The sequence below is a fragment of the Cynocephalus volans genome, chromosome 2 (assembly GCF_027409185.1).
Source record: "Cynocephalus volans isolate mCynVol1 chromosome 2, mCynVol1.pri, whole genome shotgun sequence".
Taxonomy (NCBI): Eukaryota; Metazoa; Chordata; class Mammalia; order Dermoptera; family Cynocephalidae; genus Cynocephalus; species Cynocephalus volans.
The window spans coordinates 57,335,669-57,360,162 of record NC_084461.1 but is presented as its reverse complement, the minus strand read 5'-3'; the positions used below and the strand labels follow the sequence as shown (position 1 = coordinate 57,360,162).

General features: G+C 40.9%; 1 protein-coding gene across 4 annotated transcripts in view; it reads right to left on the bottom strand.

Moving 5' to 3' along the window:
• Positions 1–24,494, bottom strand: part of LOC134369410 (microtubule-associated serine/threonine-protein kinase 4-like) — a 198,916-nt gene that overhangs the window by 6,739 nt on the left and 167,683 nt on the right. For all 4 annotated transcript variants that reach the window (XM_063085876.1, XM_063085877.1, XM_063085878.1 and 1 more), the window contains 9 exons: positions 20,708–20,830; positions 20,392–20,504; positions 18,363–18,490; positions 17,299–17,534; positions 12,968–13,168; positions 10,025–10,254; positions 9,340–9,462; positions 2,256–2,392; positions 25–206 (listed from right to left, as the gene is read on the bottom strand). In XM_063085876.1, the coding sequence (XP_062941946.1) occupies positions 25–206; positions 2,256–2,392; positions 9,340–9,462; positions 10,025–10,254; positions 12,968–13,168; positions 17,299–17,534; positions 18,363–18,490; positions 20,392–20,504; positions 20,708–20,830 (1,473 nt within the window). The remainder of the gene's footprint in view (positions 1–24; positions 207–2,255; positions 2,393–9,339; positions 9,463–10,024; positions 10,255–12,967; positions 13,169–17,298; positions 17,535–18,362; positions 18,491–20,391; positions 20,505–20,707; positions 20,831–24,494) is intronic.

Genomic DNA, 24,494 nt, shown 5'->3' with positions numbered 1-24,494 from the left:
GAACAGACCAGGAGCCTCACTCACCAGATGGGAAGTCAGGGGTGGAGCGGTAGCTCGGTGTAGGAGACCGCGGAGATAAGCTATGAGTGGGGGAACCTGGGAGGCTCTCTCCCGATGACAGGGATCGGTTCAAGCAGGAGAAACTTCGGCTGGTGTGGAGCAAAGGAGAAGGCTGCTTGGCTAGCTTTTTGAAAAGAGATCTCCTCCTAGAGTGAAAACAGGGAAACACTGATCAGAGTCTACTTTCACAACTGTTCCTGCCTCCCTACAATACCACTGTATTCAGTTCAGTGACTCTGTGTCAAAGGTGGGCTATGACAGCATATCCTACGAAAGAGTAGGACACCACTTTTAAATTAAAAACTCTTTTATGACTTATGAAGGAACAGTCTTTGATAGTATACAACAGAGGCTCTCAATCCCAAACACTTTGAAGAAGAGCTGTGAAAATAGGAAAAATATAAAACATATTAAAATACATTCCTTTACTTATTTGTTAGGTTTATGAGAAGGGTGTTCTTTGTCTGAAGGCTTCTGAGTGTATACCTCTAAATATGTTGACGTGATTTAATTAAGAGATAGCACAAAGTAAATCTCTTGAAGAAAAACCATTATCTTGGATATAGAATTCTTTAATGCTGGTATGCTGGGCAGAGGCTTTATCTATGAAGGGCTGTTGGCTGTATTTACTCCTTTGTGGGCTTCTGAATATTCCTATCAACAATGCAGGCTAAGCATTTACATAGAGAAAGGTGAAGCTGAAGCTTATGGTATCAGCAAGGCAGCAGACACCTGGCAGCAGCAGCAGAAGCAAATGTGCATTTAGTACTCAAGGAAACCATCTTAAAGAAAAAGGCACAGTGGCTGAGCGCTTGTCAGTGCACATGGCAGTACAGAGTTCCTTTACCATCACAGAAGCCTCACCCACCCCTGGTGAGCTTAAGCAGAAAGTTTAAACACTGTTACAGAACAATTTGTTTTATATGACTTAAAGCACAATCAAAATATAAAGCATGACAAAAAAGGAGAGAAGGATCCCAGAATTTGTGTGTGTGTAATTTTAATCAAAATAATAAATGTGCTTGGGTTAAAAAGGCAAACAGTTCCATAAACTTATGATGAAAATCAGCAACAATTCTACTCTGCTTTCCCTATACTCCCCAGAAAAAACACTTTCTATTCTTTTACTTATTTCTTCTCCCATTTATGTGCATACTGCTAGATAATGTGCTTATACTGCTATTCTTTAGTTTTTCCACTTTAGAAATCACCGGTTGATTTCCTACTGTGGAAGATGAGAATTAGGCTCTTATACAACCCCCTTCTACCTTTCAACCAAACACACTTCCCTTTTCTATTCCTCCTAATATAGCTAGCCCAAAATTCTTGGCTAGAAAAATGACTGATGTTTTATTTTGTAAATATTGTAAATCTTAAATTATATATATTATAAATAATTGTTGGCAACCGAGTCACATAGAGCATAATTCTGTTTCCTTTCCTGTATAACTTTCTGTGTTTTTCCTGGAGTTAATAAATCATTCATTTTTCATTTGTTTATTTTTCTACATTTCTATCATCAAAAATCCTCTTGATATGATGAGACTCATCAGGTCCAAGTAGGTAAAGGAGAGATGTTGTGACATCATACAGGAGGCACATGTAGACAATGGCCTGGCAAGAAATATGCCTGCCAGAAACACAGATGCACACCCTGCTGCTGTCTGCTTAGATGCTCACTGGTGCTTCCTAGGCTATAAACAGGTATAATCTAGTTTGATTTTCATCAGTAAAACAAAGCCCTTTTATTTCTAGGTGTATTTGGAAGGCTTAAAGACATAGTTACTTTAGAATATCTGGTATTTTTAAGAAATAGCAACTGATAATTTTCAGATAATGTAAAGGACATTTAAAATGTAGATTTTAATTTTACAAACTATCTGAAGGTGCACTTCCTCAAATCCAACTCAACGGAAATGAAGTGAGAGGCTTAAAAATCTGCAAAAGGCTTTTCATGGTACTAACACATGATAAAAAAAAGTAATCTAAATCCTTCTACAATGTAAATATGTAAATCCTTTTACTACAAAAAATAATGCTCTTTTGAACATGCACTTTAGTGTATATGTGGGAACCATAGCATAAAATGTCTTAGAGAGAAATAGATATTTCTCATAGGTAGCATTTAAGTAAGGAGTAACTTTTTTCCATACGGGTATACACCAAAACTCACAGAGAATACTGACTTAACTAACCTCTCTAGACTTTCTTTCTTCTTAGATTTCTTGCTCCTTCTCACCATCCGGCTCTTATAGCTGTTTCTCCTGGCTGGTCCTGTTTTGATTGATGTATTTTCAAATGGGGTTGTAGTGATTGACACCTTATTTCCACTCTATAAAAAAGATGAAGTGGTATTATTAAAGGAAAATGCTGCGACCAAGCAAGATCAGAACAGGCAGAAGAGATTCAAAGACAAATAACAATGGATGCGAGCATACATACAAAAGGGCCTTTCATTTCTAAATAGCCCTTCAATCAATGAAGTACTGACTGAATACAAACTGGGTGGAGGGCACACTATGAAGTTTCTTTAAGTGGGTGGGCTCTGGAGTCCACAGATCTGAGTTCAAGTCCAAGCTCTGTGACCTTAGCAGGCTGCTAACCCTCTCCTACGCCTGCACTTCCTGTACCAGCTAACAATATAATCCTACCAATCTCACAGGACTCATCTGAGGATTAAATGAGAGAAAGTCTGCAAAGCCTTTAGCACTGAGTATGACACGTACAAAGGGCTCTATAAATAACAGTTATCTTCATCCATATGCATTAAGTATAAACTTGCCTAGCGGCTGTCTGCTCTTGTTTGATTTTTCTTTTTTCTCCTTTCTGTGTTTTTCCTTTGGCCTAGAAATCATAGGGTAGCAAAATTGAAGGAGACTTTCATTTTTAATTATTTTAAAAGATTTCTTGTCTATTGCCATAAACCTTGTCTGCTTTCAGAGCTAGAAAGTTTATGACAGCCAGTAGGGAACTTCTCCTTAACCAGGTCTCGCACAGTGAGGTGATGCCTGGTGGGTTTCTGGGCCCCTTTCCTCACTCCTCAGACAGGGGCTTGCTGGGCAGGTCCCAGGGACAGAGTTGAGCACGGAGGAAGCAGCCAGTCACTCTGGCATCAATAACCTCCTCTTGAATTTCATAATAACCGGGGAGAAACATGTCCTTTTAAAGTCAGAGATGGCCTGATTACCTTGAAAATATAAGTACAAGGACAAGGGCATTTTAAAAAACCTATGTCTGGAAGACACCTAGCAGCTCAGCTCTAGGTGGTACCAAATGATAATGAGTTAGTATGGTGGGAGCAGGGGACTGAAAAAACAGGGTATGACAGTTTAAATGATAACACTTACTTCCTCCTTGATTTGGAAAGTAATCCCTTATAAGAAGAAGACAGTAAAGTATAAATAAGAAAAAAAAAAAAAATCATTGACAAACCTACCACCCAGCTACCTCTGGTAATATTTCAATGTATTTCCTGCTGGTCTTTTCTTGGGCATGTATAAATATGCACATATAGACATCCTTTATAAACAATTTTAATCTTACTGTATTTACACTTTTATGTTGTTTTTTTCATTTCACATTATATAATTTTGAAAAACTTTTCCTTCATCATTAAATATTCTTTAAGAACATGATTTTTACTGGCTGCATAATATATTCATCAGATGGGTGAATCTAAATTTACCTGTTTCCCTATTGCTTTTTGTTTTCTATTTTTCAGTTCTTATAAGAGTAGATGTTGTCTCTAATTTATTTTGGTTATTTGTATTTCTTTAGGGAATGGTTTGTTCATGTCTTACATCCATTTAGTACTGAAAAGTCTCAGTATCTTATTAGTGGTTTTAGAGTTCTTTATATATTTAAGAATATAATCCCATACCTAATGTCATGTTTATGGGTAATATTTTAGGGAAATGAAGTTTGAACTGCAAAAAGTTTTTTTTTTTTTTTTCATTCTGAAAGAATAAATTGTGCAGTCTATATATAAATGCTAAAAGTTTAAAAATAAACTTTTATTTGATAGAAGAGATTGGCATTCTATTTATTCTTTAAAGGAAAAATTCAGCTTGCAAGTATGGAAGGTCTGCCATTAAAGGGGTTTTGGAGTGAGGTCTTCTCTTCACAAATGGAGTGTGGCCGTACTACACTAATTTAGTTTTTCTCTATGGGGAAGGAAAAGGGCAACAAATGTGTTTGGAGTTTGTCTTTCCCTCAAGTTCTTTCAATCCTTTCCCACACTCCTACACAGAGTGGACACACAGAGCCTTAGTGATCACGGATACTGTCCTATCATGAGAGCCACTGCAGTCTGGATCCAATTCCACTCTTCTCTGATATAACTCAGCACTGACTTTTATATCTTTATCTATTAGAGTCTAACAATGCCACTGGGCATTTTAAAAGCACATTTTGATTTTTTAAAACATTTTTCACATATATTCTTACTTTATTTTCATGACAGTTGTTTGTTTCATAATCATGACTTGGAAATGATTGTATCTTGATTTACAGATAGGTAAAAAGGATTCAGAGACCCTGAGACTCTTCCTTCCCAAGGTCACATGGCCCAGTGGAAAAGCCCAACTCTCCTGCGCCTCACCCCCAATGCTCCTCCTACCAAACGCCATTCACTCCCTATGGGCAGGGCGCATGCTGGTTTCCTCCACGGCTCCGGCCTGGCACAGTGCATGGCTTGTACTTAGGAGTGGTGGTGGAGAAACCAAGCATTTAACTGACATGAGGCACAGTCAAGGTATCAAATAGTCAAGAAGTAATGAAGGTGATAGAAACATATCATAAAACTATGTAAGATAAATATAATATAAATCCTGAACATTTCCCATCAGAAAACAGTGAAGACCAGGGCTTGCTGAATGAGAATACATCACTAGGCTCTGTACAAATGGCCCCTTCCCCTATAAAAACCAAACCCAGTTTTCTTTCTTGTTTCTACATATGGTTGTTCCAGAGGACAATTCATTTGACTTATAGACATATCCCGAAGATAACTTCTCTAAGGGGAAGTACAGACGCAAAGGATGAACAGTGCAAATATTAGGTTGGAAACATTAATGGTTACAAAAATGGTAAATGTTTGGAAAAATAATAGGTGAGAGCTGTGAAGCCTGCCACCTGGTGGAAGCATCCCACTACAGCGAGTGCTACCTGAAATTGCTCAATGGGGTTTACCTCAATTAACTTCTCTTGATGAATGAGCCACCTCTTATCAGAGAAATTCTGTGACACTTAGTTAAACAACAACAACAACAAAATACAGCCAGCAGACCATTAAACGTTCAATTAATTCACTTTTACTTAGAAAACCATTTTCTTGATCAGTGCACAGTGGGAGGGAAATTATTTTAAACTGGCTGAACTGAATACAATAGCAGAAGTTAGGCTAATTTCTTTTCTCAAACTGGCTCTATGTTGGCTTATCAGTTAGCCTTGGGTAACTCCCCCAGTTCCACTGATTTTATATTTCTTTCTCTGCAAAGCACAGATGGGGTGGACGTCCTGGCCCTGACTCACACCCTTCCCCACCCAGCCCCAGCCACCTTGCACACTTCACGCTTATATGAACCCAGGTCCAGCCCACGGGTTCACTTGTGTTTATGTCTTATACCCTGAGATTTCCTACCCTGGTCTTTACATACCTGTGCATTTTGCCTAGACTCTCTTGTACTCCGTTCCCCAAAATACACCGAATTACCACCCATCTTCCAAAGCCTTGCACCGATAACTCCCAATTCTTTGACACTATTCCTGCCCACCCTGGTGGAAAGTCATCTCTCCTCCTTCAGAACTTCTGTGGCATTTACAGTCTGTTCCTTACATTTAACACCTCAATTACAGCCTGGTATTGCCACTGTTTCTCCTGTGAACATTAGACTCTAAGTTGCTGGCAATCAGAGGCTTCATGTGTATAGCAGCCTACTGTATTAGCTGAAAGCACAGTCTCCGGAGTTACACTGCCTGGGTGGGGCTGTAGGGCTTCTCTTATGCAAAGGGGATTTAAACTAACACTATACTAATAAAGCAACCCGGGTGAATAGAAAGTTTCATGGATTACAAAAGTTAAGCCTGGCAAGTTATCAGGGCATATGTGAGTAGGGGGTGTGACTGGGTCATATGGTCGCTACCCATAACTACAGTGGGGGAAGAAAGATTTCAGCCTATTTACCAAGCTGTTTCAGAAAGATTGATGCTACCTAAAAGTTGAAAGGAGGTGGCTAACTCCCTATGACTGGAAAGGTTTTGTTGAAGGAGTATGTGAAGGGATTCACATAGCCAATGGAGAGCTGAATGGATAATCATGACTTTCTCTAATTCCGAGGATCTAGGATGCTGAGTGACTTTAGACAAGTTTCCCTCGGCACGTAAGGCAGCACTTCCATAGCAGGCTCACTTTGAACTTGTGAGGGTCCACAAGATCAAATGTGAATCTATGGAACATGGAAAATACCTACTATGTTCATAATCCAAAAGATAAATATTATACATGCATTTCTAAAAATACATATACAGTTCTACATCATGACTTCCCTACTTTTTTCTAAAGGTGCTATGAGATTCTGTAAAGTACGTTGCAAGTACAAAACACTGTGGAAACAACATTCAAAGATACTAAAATATAGCTAACTACCTTGAAGTAGAACCAAGGATGGCAAGTAGGAGCCCAGCACTGAAACTAGTCACCTTACAGTTGTTCAAGGACCGTTGGTTAAATATGGAAGAAAGCTGCATGATTACACACTTCACTGGGAAACTAATTATACCCTTGCATCCTCTTTGTTTCACTGTACTAGTTACTCCTTTTGAGCATTTCCTTTATGAACCACAGGCAAGATCCTCTTCTTGGATTTGTGACAGAGCACACCATGGCTTCAAAGGGTGCCAATGGCTCTCCACTCCACTATGTTTAAACAATTTCAGTGACATACATTGACTGGATCCAGGAATGAAGGCTTTGGGTTGTGGAGGGTGTTTTGTCTTTTTTTTAAATCAGTGATGCCAAGATTTGTTAAAGCTCTAGTGGGATGAATGAGAACTCAGAGAAGCTCACCTGTGGAACGCAGACTTACTCCATAACACAAAGGGTCAAGGTAATTTCCTGGAAAAGCTCTGGGAGCATTTTAGAGACAGTAGACAACTTTGTCTGCCTACCTCTGTGGTCCCTACCCACAGGAAGGGCTTGTTATATACTGGATACGGGAGACAAAGGAAAAAAACAATTTCCTGGTCCCTAATCCACAAAGGATGGCTCTGTGAGCCAGTGATGGGTCACAATGGCCCATAGGATCCAGTGTTGTGAGAGAAGCAACTAATCAGACTCATGAATCTTTTCCTCTCTCTCTGAGTTTTGACTTGGGGAATCCAAGGTCATTTTAGGTGACTTTCATAGCCAAGTGATCTCCAAGTCAGCAATCGTGCTCTGTCTCCCATTTCTCAGACTTACTCTGAGAGAGTTGCTCCATCCCAGTTGAACAAAGAATATTATTAGAGACAGATGCTGAATAAAACTAAAAACCTGAGGTCTTATCCACGTGGGTGCCAGAAGTGGCATCTGTTTCTACTCAGTAGCCACAGAGCAAACGTGTAGGCTGACTCCAGTCATCTTACATCATCTTAAGACTTGTGCTACCAAACTGAAGGGCATGTGCAGCAAGACAGGAGCCAGGACACGACAAAAGTAGCCATGTGATGCCTGGTTCCTCCCAGCAAGGAAAAGAGAAGCCCACGGCTCACCTAATTCCACAAACTCATTGAGCCTCCAACCCAATGGGGCCTGAGCCCAAGACTGAAGTCTCATTAATACCATGAACTGACTGACAGCAGTAAATTTCCTGTCTACTACTTTCCACTGGACCTTTGCATATGCACAGTATTCACTGCTCCTGGAACCTAGGCCAGACCCCAAATCTCCACTTGTGTGGGCTAGGGGAATGGCAGCGAGGTTATTTAACTGCACTCAGTGTTGGAAGGTTTACATACCCGCCTCCCCATGGTGCCTTCCATGTTCCTCATTTTCTTTCAAGTTCCAGCTCACTGTCACTTCCCTGGGATGCCTCTCCCCACTCACAGCATATCCTCCCCCAAAGTATGACGTTCTTCCCTCTGCTACTTATTAGTCCCCCGACTAATTAAGTTGTGTTGTATTTGCTTATGTTCATCTCCCGTACTTCTCGAGGACCAAGACCATACCTTAATCCCCATGTTACCAATGTCTACAACAGCACCCACCTCAGAGTGCCCTAGACACAGTCTGAATGCACTTTATTTAAATGATGCGTGTTTATGCTTATATGTATTTATGCTCAGTCTCCCTAAATAGGCTGCAGGTTCTCTGAAGCTATGGCTCACATCTTTCTGGCTGGTGGTTCCTTATAGTCCAAAGCACAGTGTTCAAGAAGCAAGAGGTCCCTCACAAATCTGTTGATCTGTAAAACAATTCTGCAAGTAGGGACTGCATTTCTCATCACAGATAAATTAGTCTCTTTTTCTGAGAAAATTTAAAATCAAACTCAAATTCATCTTTATTTGTTTTAGTCAGATTCCATTTGGAGCTCTAACTTTATATTCCAAGAGTCAGCAGGTGGCAGGGCAAATAACTCCACAGAAGAGTCTGAGAGGATCACTGAGCATCCTCCTTCTCTGCATTTATATTCATGCTTCCTGTGATTTTCCCACTCCACAGGCTCTGTTCAGCTTACATTTTAAATAGAAATTGATTGCCATTTAACTTGTATGGGTGGTGGGGTGAAGCCTAATAATTGCTAGAAGCCCTTCTTTTGCTACCTCTTATTTTTATAATTTACAGTACCTGTGCATATATTCACAATTCTCTTTCAAAGGAACTCCAACTCTCACACTAAGCCTTCAAATCAGACTTCATAGTTTAATACTATTTTGTCTTCTATATTCTAGAATAAAACCTACTGAAAGTTCCTGAAGAAAATCACTTTTAGGACAGGTGATTCCCAAACAGATTTCACTATGTGAGTTATATGTACAAAGAGAATTCCTACTATACAAATTAGAATGAGAAGCAAAATTAAATTAGGGGGCAAGTGTACAGATATAACGATATTGTTTCATGATATAAAGCCAGACAATTCAATAATATATTTGTCTTTACATTAAACCTCAGACTACTGAATACTTTCTCAGTAATAACACTGATCACACAGGTATGCCACAAAGAAATCAGTCTCCTGGTACTAGTTCCTTTGGGCTACCTGCCTCATCTGCATGGCCCTGACATGAAAAAGCCAATACCTTTAGGAGGAGCTCTATAACCTCCGTGTGGACAAGTCCATGCACTGGCTCGCCATTGATGTGTGTGATCAGATCTCCAGCCTTCAGTCCTACCTGGCACGCTGGACTTCCTTCTTCCACATTCTAAAGTCCAAGAAGAGAAGATATATTTGTAAGCAAACAAATGACAACCTTAACACCTACTGTTTCTTCTGACATAATATTCTGAGTTAATGAGCAAATGATCCTAAGCTCCTAATAGGAAATCAGAAAGGCATGTTACTACTCCTATTCTGTCATTGTTCTAAAACAGGATAATTCCTATGGTTCCTTAAAAAAAATTTCAGGTGAATTGAGAAGGTAATTTTTTTTTTAAAAAAAAAGCAAGGGGGAAAAAGGAGACATAAAAAAGAGAATGAAAGAAAAATGGAAAGAGAACTGTCTTTGACTATGTCTACTGGGTTGGTATAAAAGTGGACAATCAAATATAAAAACTGGACAAAATTATGAGAGATGATTAGTTTTTGCTAAATTTAATTCTACCACGTAGAAAAAGGAAAAGAACACTAAAAGGAAAATGAAACAGGTCCCAAACGCCAGCTTGACAGAAAATACATTTGCTATGAACTATGCCACAGCCAACTTATCCATTCTCCAGTCTGGCTGGAAAAGAAAACTACCAAGCATGAGAGACTCTTGGTCTTACCCAAACGATATGGTGCACTGTGTAGATGTCGCTGTCTCCCACATACACCCGGATGGCTCGGATGGTGAAACCATAGTTCTTCCCTGAACTGTGGATCACAATGGGCTGGTGTGGACTGGCAGAAGCTGCTGAAGAATCTCGGCTAGGAGAGGAATCTCGTGAAGAAGAAGGGTCCGAGGACAAGGAATGGGGAGACATTGGACTTCCCAGTGGAGAAACAGCAAACATATCTGCAACAAAGAAGCCAGTCATCAAAGCTGATCCTGGTCACACGCACACCCACGCAGCCCGCCTGCACCACGTGAGCCTGCTGGGACTGGGAGCACGGTCACAAAAATCCCTTTGGGTCCAGTAGCCAAGTAAAGAAAAAAATAATACGAAGATGTTTGTATTGATAACTAGCATGGATCCCAAAACAGGAGCCTGTCAAGGAAACTTCCAAAGTATTTCTATTTTAACTAATTTTGCAATTAATACTCCAAAGCTATAATTTCTTAGTTCTCTACACTGATCAAAAGATGCACAAAGATTAGCTACTTTCTGGCTGTGATATTTTTATTTAATATGGTTTATTCTAATTAAAGAAATAAATCATACATGCATGTATTTCAGTATGTTCTCATGTAGAGAAGACTGTCATGTTCTATAGGAAAAGATACAGGGACTCCAAGTCTTGCACCAAACAACCTTAATGTCATCTTTTCAAACACACATGGCCGGGAAAGTAATTTATCAATTTACCAGCTGCTTTTTACAGTGTTATTGAACTAGTACTGATGAAAGAATTTTAATTAAAAAAAAAAAAAAAAAAAAAAAAACCAAAAAAACCAAAATGAAGTGGTGACTTCTCTATAAAAGAATGGCTCATTACTGTGGTTACAAATGATTCTCTTCATACATTTCCTGCAGTTCTAATAATGTTTCTGAGGATAACTCAGGTGACAGAGAAATTTTAAGAGAAACTCTGTTCATATTCCAAAGCATCAATTCTACTCTGTTTTCTCTGTTTTATAAGTGAACTGCTATGGTCTGAATATTTGTTTCTCCCCAAATTCATGTGTTGAAACGTAACCCCCAAGGTGATGGTATTCAGAGGCCTTTGGGAGGTGATGGGTCATAGGGACCCCACCCCTCCGAATGGGATTACTGTCCTTATAAAAGAGGCCCGAGGGAGCTTGCTTGCCCCTTCCACCATATGAAGACACCTAGACGGTGCCATCTATGAGGAATGAGCCCTCACCAGACACCAAATCTGCTGGCATCTTGAACTTGGACAGCCCAGCCTTTGGAACTGCGAGCAATAAATTATTTTCTTTATAAAGTACCCAATCTAAGGCATTTTGTTTTAACAGCAGAAATGGACTAAGACACAATCACACTTTTAATTTACAGTCCATATCACTGTTCCATCTATGTGCATCTAAACATAACTGGTCGTGTGAAATTGTGTGTGTGTGTGTGTGTGTGTGTGTGTGTGTTTGAGAGAAGGCAGAATAATCTACACACTGAGGGTTACAGAGCCAGGCTACAAAGATTCCAGGGCTACTGAAGACTCACCAGGGTACGGCGAGGTCCATGGTAGCCACAGTAAGCTGAAAGTGTCCATACTACCCATTGTTCCAATTCTTACGCTTGTCCAAAGAAGAGCAAAGCTGAATGGACCATATACATGCTCCTTCACTCTCTGTCTACATGTGGCATGCATTTTGGTTCTCTTTTGCTGCTACCTTCTGTCTAACCAAAAGGCCAGATGAAGAGAAGCATGGTGGTGGGCAGCGAACTTTAAAACATGCAGGTGGGAAGAGGACAGAGTGGACACACACAGATCCAAATTGCTGGGAAGCCAGGCCCCTAATTCATTACCTTACCATGGTCACCCTTACCTCCCCAAATTGAATAATTTCCCAACTTTGCCAAGGTTTCTAACCAGCTTTCAAAAGTGGACTGAACCATGTCAAACTTAACTTCCCTACAGTGCAGCTGCCCTTGGGCCATTGCCTTCAGGTTATGAAGAGTCATTTAGATCAGCTGGACAGGTGTTTGTTTTATGGTGCTAAATGGGACGTCTCCCAGAAATGGAATCTGTTAGAGTGAGCACTACCCCCAAATGAGCATTTGTTTATGTCAAATTACTTTCTGTACAAATATGAAATTTTAAAAATATAAACGATCCTTTTTATACATGGTCTATATTCTTCCAAACACAAGCCATCTGCAATATACTTCAGTCCTCACTTGCACTCTCTTGCTGTCATTGGAATGATGTCACAACCACCGGGGTATATATTTCATCTCAGCCAGAGAAATTCCTACAGACTTAGTGATCATCAGAGGCAAAACCAGGTTGTGGAAAAATACTGCAATTGAACAAAACCATAATTAAACCCAGTTTTCCAAAACAGGATGGAAAATGATTTGACCACCAGCAGGAGGAAGCATAGCTCAACCAAAACTGGGAAAACTTACAATTTCTCTGCATCTCCAGAACTGAAAAGCTTGTGTTCTCTATTTCTTCATTCATTAGATGAGAAAAACTATACTTAGCTTTCCAATACAGATGCTGTAAATAGCTCAGGAAAGTATATGAATGATACATAGTCTAGAGTAGAAAAATTACTCAGGGGAGGGAAACTGATCATTTAACTTGGGGGTGAAAAGAAAAGGAAAGGAAAAGATAGGAAACAAAACAAAAGAAATGAGCCTTCAAGGGAAGGCAGGCTCTCCCATCCCCTGATGCAGAAAGTGAGATGAAATACATGTTCTTTGGGAGCCCCAGAGGTCCTGCAGGGAGAATTCAGGGCTCTGCAGGCAGAGATGGACTGGGAGACCACCCGTTATTGCTTCAGGCAATCTTGCATCTGAATCAGCATTCCAAATTGCAGGAGGAGGAAGGGAACCACATGCACAAATCACACAATTTCATGCGAGTAAATGTCTCTCTACCTCCTGGGATCATGAGGGACAGAGCACTGGCAGAAAGGGACTTTGTGACTTTCCCCGAGATTTTCTTTTTTTCTGTGCTTTCTAATCGCTGCCGAGCCACGTGAGTAGCAGGTTCACTGGATGGCTTTGAGGAATTATCTGTACTGTCCACACACTCGTTTCGTCCATTTATCTGATCCAAGTGCTCTGAAAAACTGCCAACTGTACAAAGAAGAAGGGATAAACACATTCAGGAAAATCTAGGATAGGAGAAGTTAGGAGAGGGGAAGAGAGAGAGAGAGAGAGAAGGAAGGATAAACGCTGGGAAACATACTCCCACGTGGCTAGTAAGTCCACACGGTGTCAGGCAAACATTAAAAACACGTGACTGGTTTGAGAAGGGTGACATGGAAGAGAAAGAGACAGAAGAACTGTCCATTCAGGCTTCATTCTATTTGTACACAAGTATGCTAATTCTCAGTCAACAGCTCCATTTAATTAGAATAATAAGTACTTTCTGCAAATCTACATTTTAGAAACTTTGTAGAGATAACTACCTCCCCCATACCGTGAAAGGTCATCGTGTGACCCCAAAATTACCTTATGAACATCATGACCACCCGCTTCATGCTGTGATTATCCTATGATACTAATGACTGTCATAACCAGTGCTGTTAATCATTTCTTACACGTGACATTTAATCACTCTGGGAAGACTTATGTCTGTGGCATCCCCTACCATCTTCCTAGGACACACTTCACACTAGGATCAGGTATGTATCTTATAGAAAAGTACCTAAAGTGTCTCCTTTGACTTCCCACTCACACCACAAGCCTCTTTTCACTCTAAGCTCCTGTAAATTTCAAAGGACAAGCTCTCGCTACACTACTCCATAGCTCACTTCATCTTCCTGGCTTTTAATCTAGACAGTGTGTCACATGCTGATTCTCCCTGAAGTTATTTCCCATCTCCTCTAAGCCACACCTTCTTTATTTTTAATTTTATTAACTTTAATATAAACAGGAATTATTTTTAAATTAAAAAATTAGGACTTCCCTTGACAGTGGCCCATAAGAAAGTATAAACACGTAGGAGGATACAGAAGTGGAAAATCACTGATGTCAGTCTGGTGACCACAGAGGCCAAGAGTAAGGAAAGTCATCAAGCAGGAGCAACATGTTGAGTCCCCCAGAGAAAAGCTGAGATGCTACCCATTTTGGTTTCTCCTACTCTTTCTTTTCTGGGTGATCAGGTTTCTGTTTTCTTTTTTCAAAATCATTGATAACACATTCTTATCCATCCAGAAGAGGGAATGCATCTCATTTTTACTTCTAAATGCTATATTATAAGCCCCCTGTGATTAAAAATAATCCATTCTATCATCATCTTAAGATGTGAAACCCATGCATTTAATACCACTATAAACAATTCTTTGAAAGACCAGCCAGCATACACATTCTACAGTGCTGACCATATAATATCCTTCGCCTGGGAAAGTTAGACTTAATTAGACTTAACATTTCTGTTACACTGCTATACTTACAACACTCGACCCTTCAGTTGCAGTTTGGCCCTGGTTCATGGAGGTGACACAGACCTTAGAGCTGTGTTCTAAACTAAAGGAATCCAGGACTTGAGAGAGTGGGCTTGCACACAGCACACTCCATGGCCAACTACTGGGCTGTGTGTACACGAAGAGATTCACGAACTTCCATGTAACACCCTCTGAGCAACACAGGAAGACAATGTAAGGCAAGTAGCAGCAATCTTTTTACTCCTATATGCTAAACTCATTCTCACTTAACAGCGTATCTGCTCTACTTCCTTAACCCTAACCCTAACTACTGAAGGACTCAATAAAAACTGCTTCATAGGTCAAAAATCTCATCTCACAAAGCTTACCTTCAGGTAAGTTATGCACATCCTTCCTCTTTCTAATTTGGTTCGGATGGGGTCTTTACACTGACTAGTATAAAATGAAAAGCAGGATCTCGTCACAGTAACTGTTGGCCGCTTTCAAGCACGACACCCTCAGGCTTCAAGACCCTGACTCTTCATGGATTCAAAAGCAACATGGTCATGAAAACAGAGAAGCAAGGAGGAAACCGTTCTTCCCCAACTGCCAGAGGGTAACACGCCGCGTTCTCCTCAGGCCTCGCGCGCGCAGGCTGTCGCATTTCACAGCGCTGCGCTCAAGCATGTGCTTCCTTCCTGCCAGTGGTGGAGGATGTCACCTGAATGTTCTCTAAATGTCAAGGGTTCTTTCTTTTGGATGGTGTAGCAATATAAAAATCAACAAACTTAATTTTACTACAGTCATGGTTCTCAGATTCCCTAATTACCCTCGGCTATAAGCAAATCAGCTCATCTCTCTATTTTGTACAGCCCCCCAGAGGTCTTTGATTATTTTTAGTGTGTGTATGGAGGAGAGAGAGGGAAAGGTGGCTTGAATCTATTAATCAGAATGTATGGCAGGACATAGGCAGATTTTTTTTAATTATGAAAGTAATCAATCAAATGCTTAGACATTATTCCCCTCCCTTCACCTCCTGCTTTTCTAATAGTGAGTGGGCTGAGAAGAATAAGATGGTAAACAATGCACTATATCAAAAACGAATTTTAAATGGAGGTGAATATACCCTATTTAAAGTAAGATAATAAACTGAGAACCGGACAGACGCCTTTATAACCAGGAATATAAAATAGCAAGTGCATTTGGTCAGGAATCTTCGACTAGCAGGTTCCTCTACACTACGTCTACATTGCTGTTCTCTCAGCTTTACAGTTGAGATAAACAGAATTATCCAACATGGAAAAAGAACTGAGGAGAAGAGAGAGAAAACCCAACATTATTTTTCCTTTATAACCACGATAAACTGTAAGCACAAACAAATGAAGCACCACAGATCTAAACTTTTTAGTAAGGCTAAAAAATAAAATAATTCTAGCCTGCAAAATTTGTTTTCTTGAAATGATTTTAAAAAAAATTTACACTGTGGATATTCAGTTATATAAAAATGGTTGATAGGGCCGAGCCCGTGGCGCACTCGGTAGAGTGCTGCGCTGGGAGCGCGGCGACGCTCCCGCCGCGGGTTCGGATCCTATATAGGAATGACCGGTGCACTCACTGGCTGAGTGCCGGTCACGAAAAAAACGACAAAAAAAAAAAAAAAAAAAAAAAAAAATGGTTGATGAAAAATCTTGGAATCATTCATGGTTATCAATATAGCATATTAAATATGGCTTAATGAAAACATCTTTTATAGCAACCCTAAGCCATATCCACATTTTATTTTTTGGAAAAGCATAAGTGCATGTTGCTCTACAGAAGAACACACTGTGCATGAAATTTTTATAAACCAAATGATTTTTAAATGCACTTGAAAGGCTTGTTCTGAGGGGAGTGCCAGTTTGATTATCTAACGAGGGCACTTCCACTTTTGAGGGCCAGCAAGTACCCATGATACATCAAGCACTTTAAAAACCTATGAAGACATTGTTCCTGTTGCCAGGAAAGCTGCTTCACATGAAGGTGCTGTCAAAGAAAAGGCTCAAGCCCCTTGACTGCCTCCCAAACAGGCAAAGACATCTCCAGAGTTTCTTACTCCAGTGAGTCACAGACTGGGAAGGTAACTCCTGTCTGCAGTGGAGTTATTTCTCATGAACATGTGATATGAATTTAAATCCCATTGGTAGTTCTGACCCCCCTCTCCCCTCTCAGTCCTAGATGCACTGGCAGGTGTCCATGAATGTCACAGCATAAGCATCTTGCCGCACTCGCTGTGAGTCTGATGTGGAGAAAGAAGTTATTTGGTGCAATGCGACCCTTTAACAAAAGCCACCTCCTTCAAAGAAACAACCACCCATTTCAATGCTAGAGGGAAAACTGACTTTATGCTGTAACTTATGGGTGATTCAAGACATTTTCCAGGGTAAATTTTGACAATTTGACTATTTGATATAGTCCTGTACTCCAAACTCTGAGTCAGAAGCAACCCCATAAGACATGCCTTTGCACCAACATCTGAGAACACGCTCCCTCAGCAGTTCTGCTGCCATCAGGGGCTCCCCTCGAAACCCAGCTGCGAAGGCAAAGGCGGGCTGCAGGCTGGAACGGAAGTAAGAATGGTCACTGTATGGCCAGCTCCAAGGAGGGGTCTGAGACACCTGATCTTAGTTCTCAAAAGATCACCCCCCAAGCCCAAGGAGCGGGGCCGTGGAGGGAGGCTAGCAGAGTAAAGCATCCGTCATCACCACCGGCTAGGCCAGCCCAGGGACTCGAAGCACCAGGAGTCACCTCCCAGAGGAGGTGGCTGGAGGAGAATGGTAGGTACCATGCCAGGGGACTCACCTGACAGGGTGGAGCTGCTGATGGTGCTGGCTGGGGTGGTCACCTCAGGCTCCTCCTGGGCACACTCTTCAGGAGGAAGGACTGGCTTCTCTGGCTCCTCATGGGGGTCTCCAGGGCAGGGGGTAACTTCATCTCGTTCTCCCTCTGTTGAAATAGCCAGTTTGGGAAGGAGGCCAGAGCTGAGTTTACGCCTGTTGCTTTCAGTATCTGAAGAGTTGGATGTTGATAACTGTTGCCTTAATTAGAAACAAAAACAAAAGTCAGATACATGCACTAGGAAACTGTGTTAAAGGCTAATTTTGAAGGAAACCAGGTAAAAATGGGACCTGAGTAAGCCTAACCAAGACACATCTAGTGCAATGGTTTTTTGGTTTTTTTTTAATGGGTTCATTTCATTATATACAATTTTTTTTTAATATATATATATATATATATATATATATATATATATATATATTTTTTTTTTTTTTTGCTGGAGAAGACAGTAGAAACCTCATGTTTTGCTGGAACTAGAAATATGTCTTTTTTTGGGGGGGGGGCAGGCCAGTACTGGGATCCGAACCCTTTTTTTTTTTTTTAAGAAAAATGAACAATGATAGTGCATTAATCCGTTTATGTTGCTCATAATAAAATATCCAGAACAGGGTAATTTATAAGAAAATGAAATTTACTCCTGACAGTTTCAGAGGCTAGGAAGTCTGAAGTCCAGGGAACACATCTGGTGAGGGTCTTCTTTGGTGGTGGCTTTACAGCAATGCAGGGTCTCATATGGCAGAAAATGGCAAAGCAGAGAGAGAGAGACTCTCACATGCTCTCCTTTTAAATACTGCAATGGTTTTTAAAGTGTGGTACCTAGACCAGGAGTACCAGTGTGACTTGAACTGGGAACTTATTAGAAATGCACAACCCCAGGACCCACCCCGGATCTACTGGATCAGAAACTCTGCGGGTGGGTCCAGCAATCTGTTTTCACAAGCCCCCCAGGTGATTCTGATGCTCACTAAAGTTTAAAAACCACCGCTCTAGTAGCTACCGCTTTATTATTTAAGAGGCATTTCACATACATTTCAGAATATTCTGAACTCCAGCTTAATGTTTCCGTGGATGGCAAAGTTGTGCTTTTAGTTTTGTCCACAGAGTCTTCCTTCTCTTCTCCTGAATTCTGAGTTATTCGATCTATACTGCTGAAAACCTGGAAGGCAAATAATCCATGCTCATTAGTATCTTCTAGAAAGAGTCTGTCAAAAAAAACCCAAGTCTTGGGAAAAAAAACCTGAGTAAGAGTAAAGTTTGAACTAGGACTGTGTATTCAGAATATACTTTAAAATGTTGTTTACTTGAATCCTTAGATAAAAGGTCAATATATGTATGTGTGTGTATACACACACACACACACACACACACACACACACGAATATATATACATATATATACATTTTTCCTTTGAGTGGAGAGCTATGAATTTATCACCCCCTTTCACCACATCTCATTGTGGCCTTTGGATCTGTAAACAAAATCCATAGATGCATTGGGGTTTCTAGGCCTAGGGATCAATGCACATCTTAGATTACTTTTTAACCATGAAGTCAATCAGAAAAAGAAAATAACAGAGAAAGAGATTTAATGCTCACCAGGCACGGGTCGGAAGGAGAAAAGTAAATTGGAATTGAGTGCAAAGAGAAGAATAAATGATCTGTTTCAAGACTTGGGAGAGGGGGTGGGGAGAAGAGTGGAATGTGGTACATATTTGGTCATATGAGACAGAGGTATTTGTTTGGCTTACAAATCACACATACAGACAGGCAGCTTCATATATGGTACTGGAATTCTTGAAGGAGATCAGAGCTCAGGCAAACCCCAGATATCAGCCCACCTCTGACTCTCTGTTGTCCCATAGGAAAGATGGGAGATAAAACAAGGGGCTGAGAGCCAGAGCAGGACGCACCCCCTACCCCACTCAGCCACGTGCTGCTCTCATGACCTCCCGTCATCTACTGGGATGAAGAGGAAGGTTGCTAAAGGATAGAAGACAGAGGGAAAATGAAATACCATCCAAGGCAAAGAAGAACACAGTGTTCAAGGGTCAGCATTGATGGGCCAGAGAACAGGTTCTGCTCTGAGCCCGCACTGAGTGTTAACAAAGCTTTTGCTCTGGCTCTGGGACACACTTGCCACCACTCTGTCTATGGAAATCTCTACCTCTGTGTCATTCCTATGAACAGGAGGGTAGTGCTGGTCAATTCGCAAGTGCACTGTAAGTAATCACTTAGAAAAAGCTTCAGAGTACTTTAAAATCACTAAATGTTACAGAAAAGCTAAACAATAATCGTGCAAAATGCTATAGCAACAGAAAATATGTAGCTACTGAAAATAGCAAAAGGAAGGTAGGGATCCCTCCAGGTTTACTTCCTTTTTTTCCTAGGACTCTGCCCTGTCAGAACTATCAGTTTTGTTTATTTTTAAATCTTACCACTACCAGTTAAAAAGCATCTTTCTCAAGCATCAATTTTATCTTCTACCATTTCCAAAATTCCAGCTTGGCCTCCTACTGTCTTTTCAATATAGCTTACAATTTCTATTACTGGTTACAAGATTTTCTCATTCCTTGGTCAACTGTTCCCATGTATCTTTGCCAAGGACTGAGCCTTCTCCTTGTGCTGAATTCTGTAGAATACCTAGGAGAGGGCTCTGCTCACAATGAAGCTCATGCTCTTCACTGTAAGATTAAAGACATGGGGTAATGCCTCCACAGCCTGGCTCTGAGCTAGACTGAGGGACACACAAGGCAAGTTCTCATACAAGTAGCTATCATATACTCCACAAAGAGACTTTGTGCAAGTCTATGCCTCCAAGAAAAGAGGATCTTAATTTGTGAAGGGAGAGAAATATACCTCCACAGTAGGGTAGGGACTCTGGATTACCCAGATGATGGAGTCACTTTTCCTAAACGAAAAGGATATTAAGCACATGAGACCTCAAACCTCCAAAAGAGCAGCTGGTTTTACAATCCTGTCCAGCTTTTTAGGGGTACCATCTGGCCAGTGGGAAATTCTCCCAGAGAGACTCTGTATGTTTATGCCACATTCCACTTACTTTTGAAAACCTATGTGAACAGGAGGAAAACTGCCTTATTTCCACATTAAAGTCTTCATCATTTGTGTCATCTTCTTCCTCAGTTTCCATATGATGATACTTCTCTGACCGAGCTGCAGGTGAAATGTTTGGGAACAATTAGGAACAGTTTCAATTACTCAGAATTATGGCTTTTAATTTAGGTATTTTGAGTTTCTGCATCAAATCAACATTATGTTTAAGAACTCATAGGTATGCGATGGAAAGGTTCAAAAGTGGAGATAATTTTTTATGGAATAAAGTCCAAACAATGTTTTATGTCAGATAATGCACATACTATCAAAATAACTTGTGTCATCCTCGGATTCCAGTTGGGGAATAAATTCTGCCTTCTGTCTCAGCAAACTGTTCCAGTCTAAAGAACGAAAGAATCGATGCTGTTTGACTTCGTATGCACCACCTGCAAGGGGGAGGGTGGGGGAGTAGAGACAGAGGAAAGTGTTCAACTATCCTCTAAGCAAAGGTAAACATCAGTTTTTGAGAACAATTTAAAACATTTATCAGCACAGAAATAAAGAAGTTGTGGAAATCATACTTTTTCATTTTACAACCAAAATCCAAAAAAATTTCCCATATTTATCAGCAGGAGATTTGATTTTGCTAACAGCAGTTGCTATGGCACAGTTTCTCTATGTTAATTTTTCCATGACTTCCTCCATTTTTCAAAGGTTAATGACGCAGCCACTTAAAATCACATTATGCTGAACCTGGGGATATGGACGCATGTTGGCCCAAAGCAGACTCACCCATTACAAACCGAAGGAAATTCTAACAAGGTGCAAAATATGTTCACAGTAATATTTCCTCTGGAGGTAAGGTTAATAATGATGAATTTTTCCTAAATACTATATAATGGTTACTATTCAATTTTATTGGATTGCTCATTAACATAGGTGGGAATTAGATTCTGTGAATTACAGATTCTTAAATTGGAAACTGACAAAGCTGTTTGATACATTTATAATGTATCCACTGAAAATCAATCACAATTCCTGAGTTTTAGGTTTCTTTTTGCCAAGTCAGCATGATAGCACAGTTCAGTGAAATGTTTTTAATTCAGTTCATAATTTTAAAGAAGGGCAGGATCCATCAAAAATATTAACACTACACCCTGTGCAAAGAGAAGAAGATACACGTTATAAAATCACAGCACAAGAATCAAGCCCCCACCCTGTCACCAGCACACATTGCTGATGAGGGAGATAACAAAGAATCAATCCTGAAAAATGCTAGGAAGAGAGATTTCTCTGAAGATTAATACCAGGGTCTAATCAGCCTCCCTGCCAGATCTCCTCTAGGTGTAACGCAAATGCCTCTCACCCGTGTCTCTCATCCTGTCTTCTGTGGGATGCAAAGGGAATAGGATGAGAAATGCCCGCTGAATGGAAAAGGGGCTGCGAACCTTGGTTGGGAGGAACGGCTATCTGTGTGCTTCAAAGATGTGGCTGACTGTGACAAGTACTGCACTAGATGCTGTTAAGTATCTTGTTTCCTTTAATTAAATCATTAAAAATAACTCCACGAAGCAGGCATTTTCAACTCCATCTTTGGATGGGAAAACTAAGGATGAGCAATAAAGCACCCTAGAAAAAGATCCCCCAGAGCGTAAGGACTGGAGGAGCATAATCCAAGTCTTTCTGAAAACACCTCGGCTCAACCTCAGTGCCACAGTATCACACACCAAGTAAGGAGGAGGCATGAGTTAGTTCGCTTCTACTCTGCCATCTCTCTTGCATCGGTTTGCAAATGAATTCACAACTGCCAATACTGGGGAACTGAGCCTAGCAGCCACTTCATGTGGCTTCTCTGGAGCACCTCCACCAAGTCCCACTCCAGCCCCCCAGGCATCCTGGCTCTCTCAGCCCCAATCATCGTCCCCAAACATGGCTGCCAGTGTGATTTTCTTCTCATGCTCTTTTACTTGAAGAAGCAGAATACAAAAGCTAAAAGGGATTAACTGTCTCCCTATTTAAATCCCTCACTGTGCTGATGACACTGATGTCCAGAGTCAAGCCCTCGCTAATGGCCCGTAACACTCATCTCTGGACTCCTCATCCAGCCATGGTTCCACTACACCACAATGACCATCACTTCAGCTGCTGCTCATAGCACCGTATCAATGACAGAGCCCTGACATTCTGGGTTGCTCAACTTTCCCCAGAAAAGCAGTGTCTCTAGGGCCAAGAGCTCAAACAGCACTTCCAGACCACATCCAGAGTGTCAGGGTTTTCACTCCCCTGCCTGCCACCCTCTGGTGAGAGCTTTCCCTTCATCTCTGTGGGCAAGGACAGACAAATGGGTCCTCCCCAAGCATTCACAGCCCATTGCTGATTCAACTCACATTTCTCACCCTTTGGCCTTTGTACCCCACTGAGAAGTTGGTTATCAATGCGTCCTGTTCCTCATGCATTATGGAGAGTTAAGGAAGAAAAGAATTAAAGGGTCAAACTGGGGTAAATGATCTCCGGGTTAAACTGCTGGTAAATATTTGCATTATGAGCTAAATACAAATCACTCATACAAATGACAGCTCTCAATTGTAAGGATTCACCATGAAGGGAAGGGAAGAGAAACTAACTATTCCTTGAGCTCCTACTATGTGCTAGGTCAATGTATTAGATACCTTCATGAACATTTTTGCATTTACTCCTCAAAATAATACTGCTAGATGTGTAACATGCCAATTTTCATAGACTAGGAAACCGAGATTCAGGGCAATGAAGAAACTACTCAAGACCTCAAAGCCAGTGCACGGGTGGTGTTCACATGTGAGCAGCTTTAAAGTCCAATGAGCCAGGCTGCTGCTCAGCACTCAACAAGTTCAAAAGTGTAGTTTAAGTAGGACAAGTTCCCAAATTGCAAGTTATGCTTTGGCACCAATGTTCTCCCTTGAGTTTTCCTCTCCTTTCATAGAAGTTTCTTAAACATCCATTATGTTCTTCACACCCTTTTTCTCAGCCTCTCTAGTCTCTCAGGCAAGTATGCATTTGCACATTTTCACGGTGCATTATTTTGCCCACTAAATATGCATTAAATACAAAATGCTGTCATTGGAAGCAGCATGGCAGGCCTGCGGGATCCTCAGCCTCATTCTCCAGCCCCTACTGGGACTTGTCACATTGGACCTGTCTGTTTGGCAAGCACTTCTTGATAATGCTTAGAGCTTGGGCAGGGTCTTTTAAATGTCTCTTTTGGTCTTCTGCTAAGGGATTTGTTACTCAAACTGTCAAACCTTGAAAAGACTGAAAGTAGCAGTCAACAAGAAAATGTACAGAGAAATAACTTGCAGCATATGATACAGAAACGCAGATATGCTGACCATCATCACAGCTCTGTCTCATTAAATCAAGCCCAATCAAGAATCCAAGTATTCCTGGAGGAGGGAAACAAGCAGAATATTAAGTGGAAAAACTCTCCAAACTGATACTTGATCACTGAAAGGAAGGGGACTTTTGAGTCTCCTTTAGAAGGGGTATGCCCATTCTCATATACTTTTAGTCAGATCTTAGGGTTCCATTACTCGGGGACAGTTGAATAGAATGTATAACTAGATATTTGTGTTACTGCAGGACAATCTTAAAATGCCACTGCTTCTCATATTTGGTGAGGGTGAGTTAAAATCATTCCTTAAAACTCTGCCCCATTCACAGTCTTGATACTGATTCTTTGACAGCTACTCAATCTCTTGAACCATAAAGCAAATCTGACTACAATCCACAGAAGGTTGGAAATAAGTTTGCTAAGTCACTTCAGACAAGTGGAAAAGCAAATAGGGTGGGAAGAAATAGAAAGTACAGTCAGCCCTCCACGTCTGTGGGGGGCTGGTTCTAGGACCTGAGCAGACACCAAAATCCTCAGGTACCTCACTTGGCCCTCAGTATCATCTGAGGTTGGCAGAATCTGCGGATGCAGAATCTGCAGATACACAGTGCTGACTGTACTCTGTTCAAAGAGTTCAATCAACTCAAAGGTAGGGGTTCCACCACCATTTCTATGTCTTGCATATCTGAAAGTGAAAGCCTGAGATTACACAGGTAGAAAATTTAAAACAACAATACCACCAG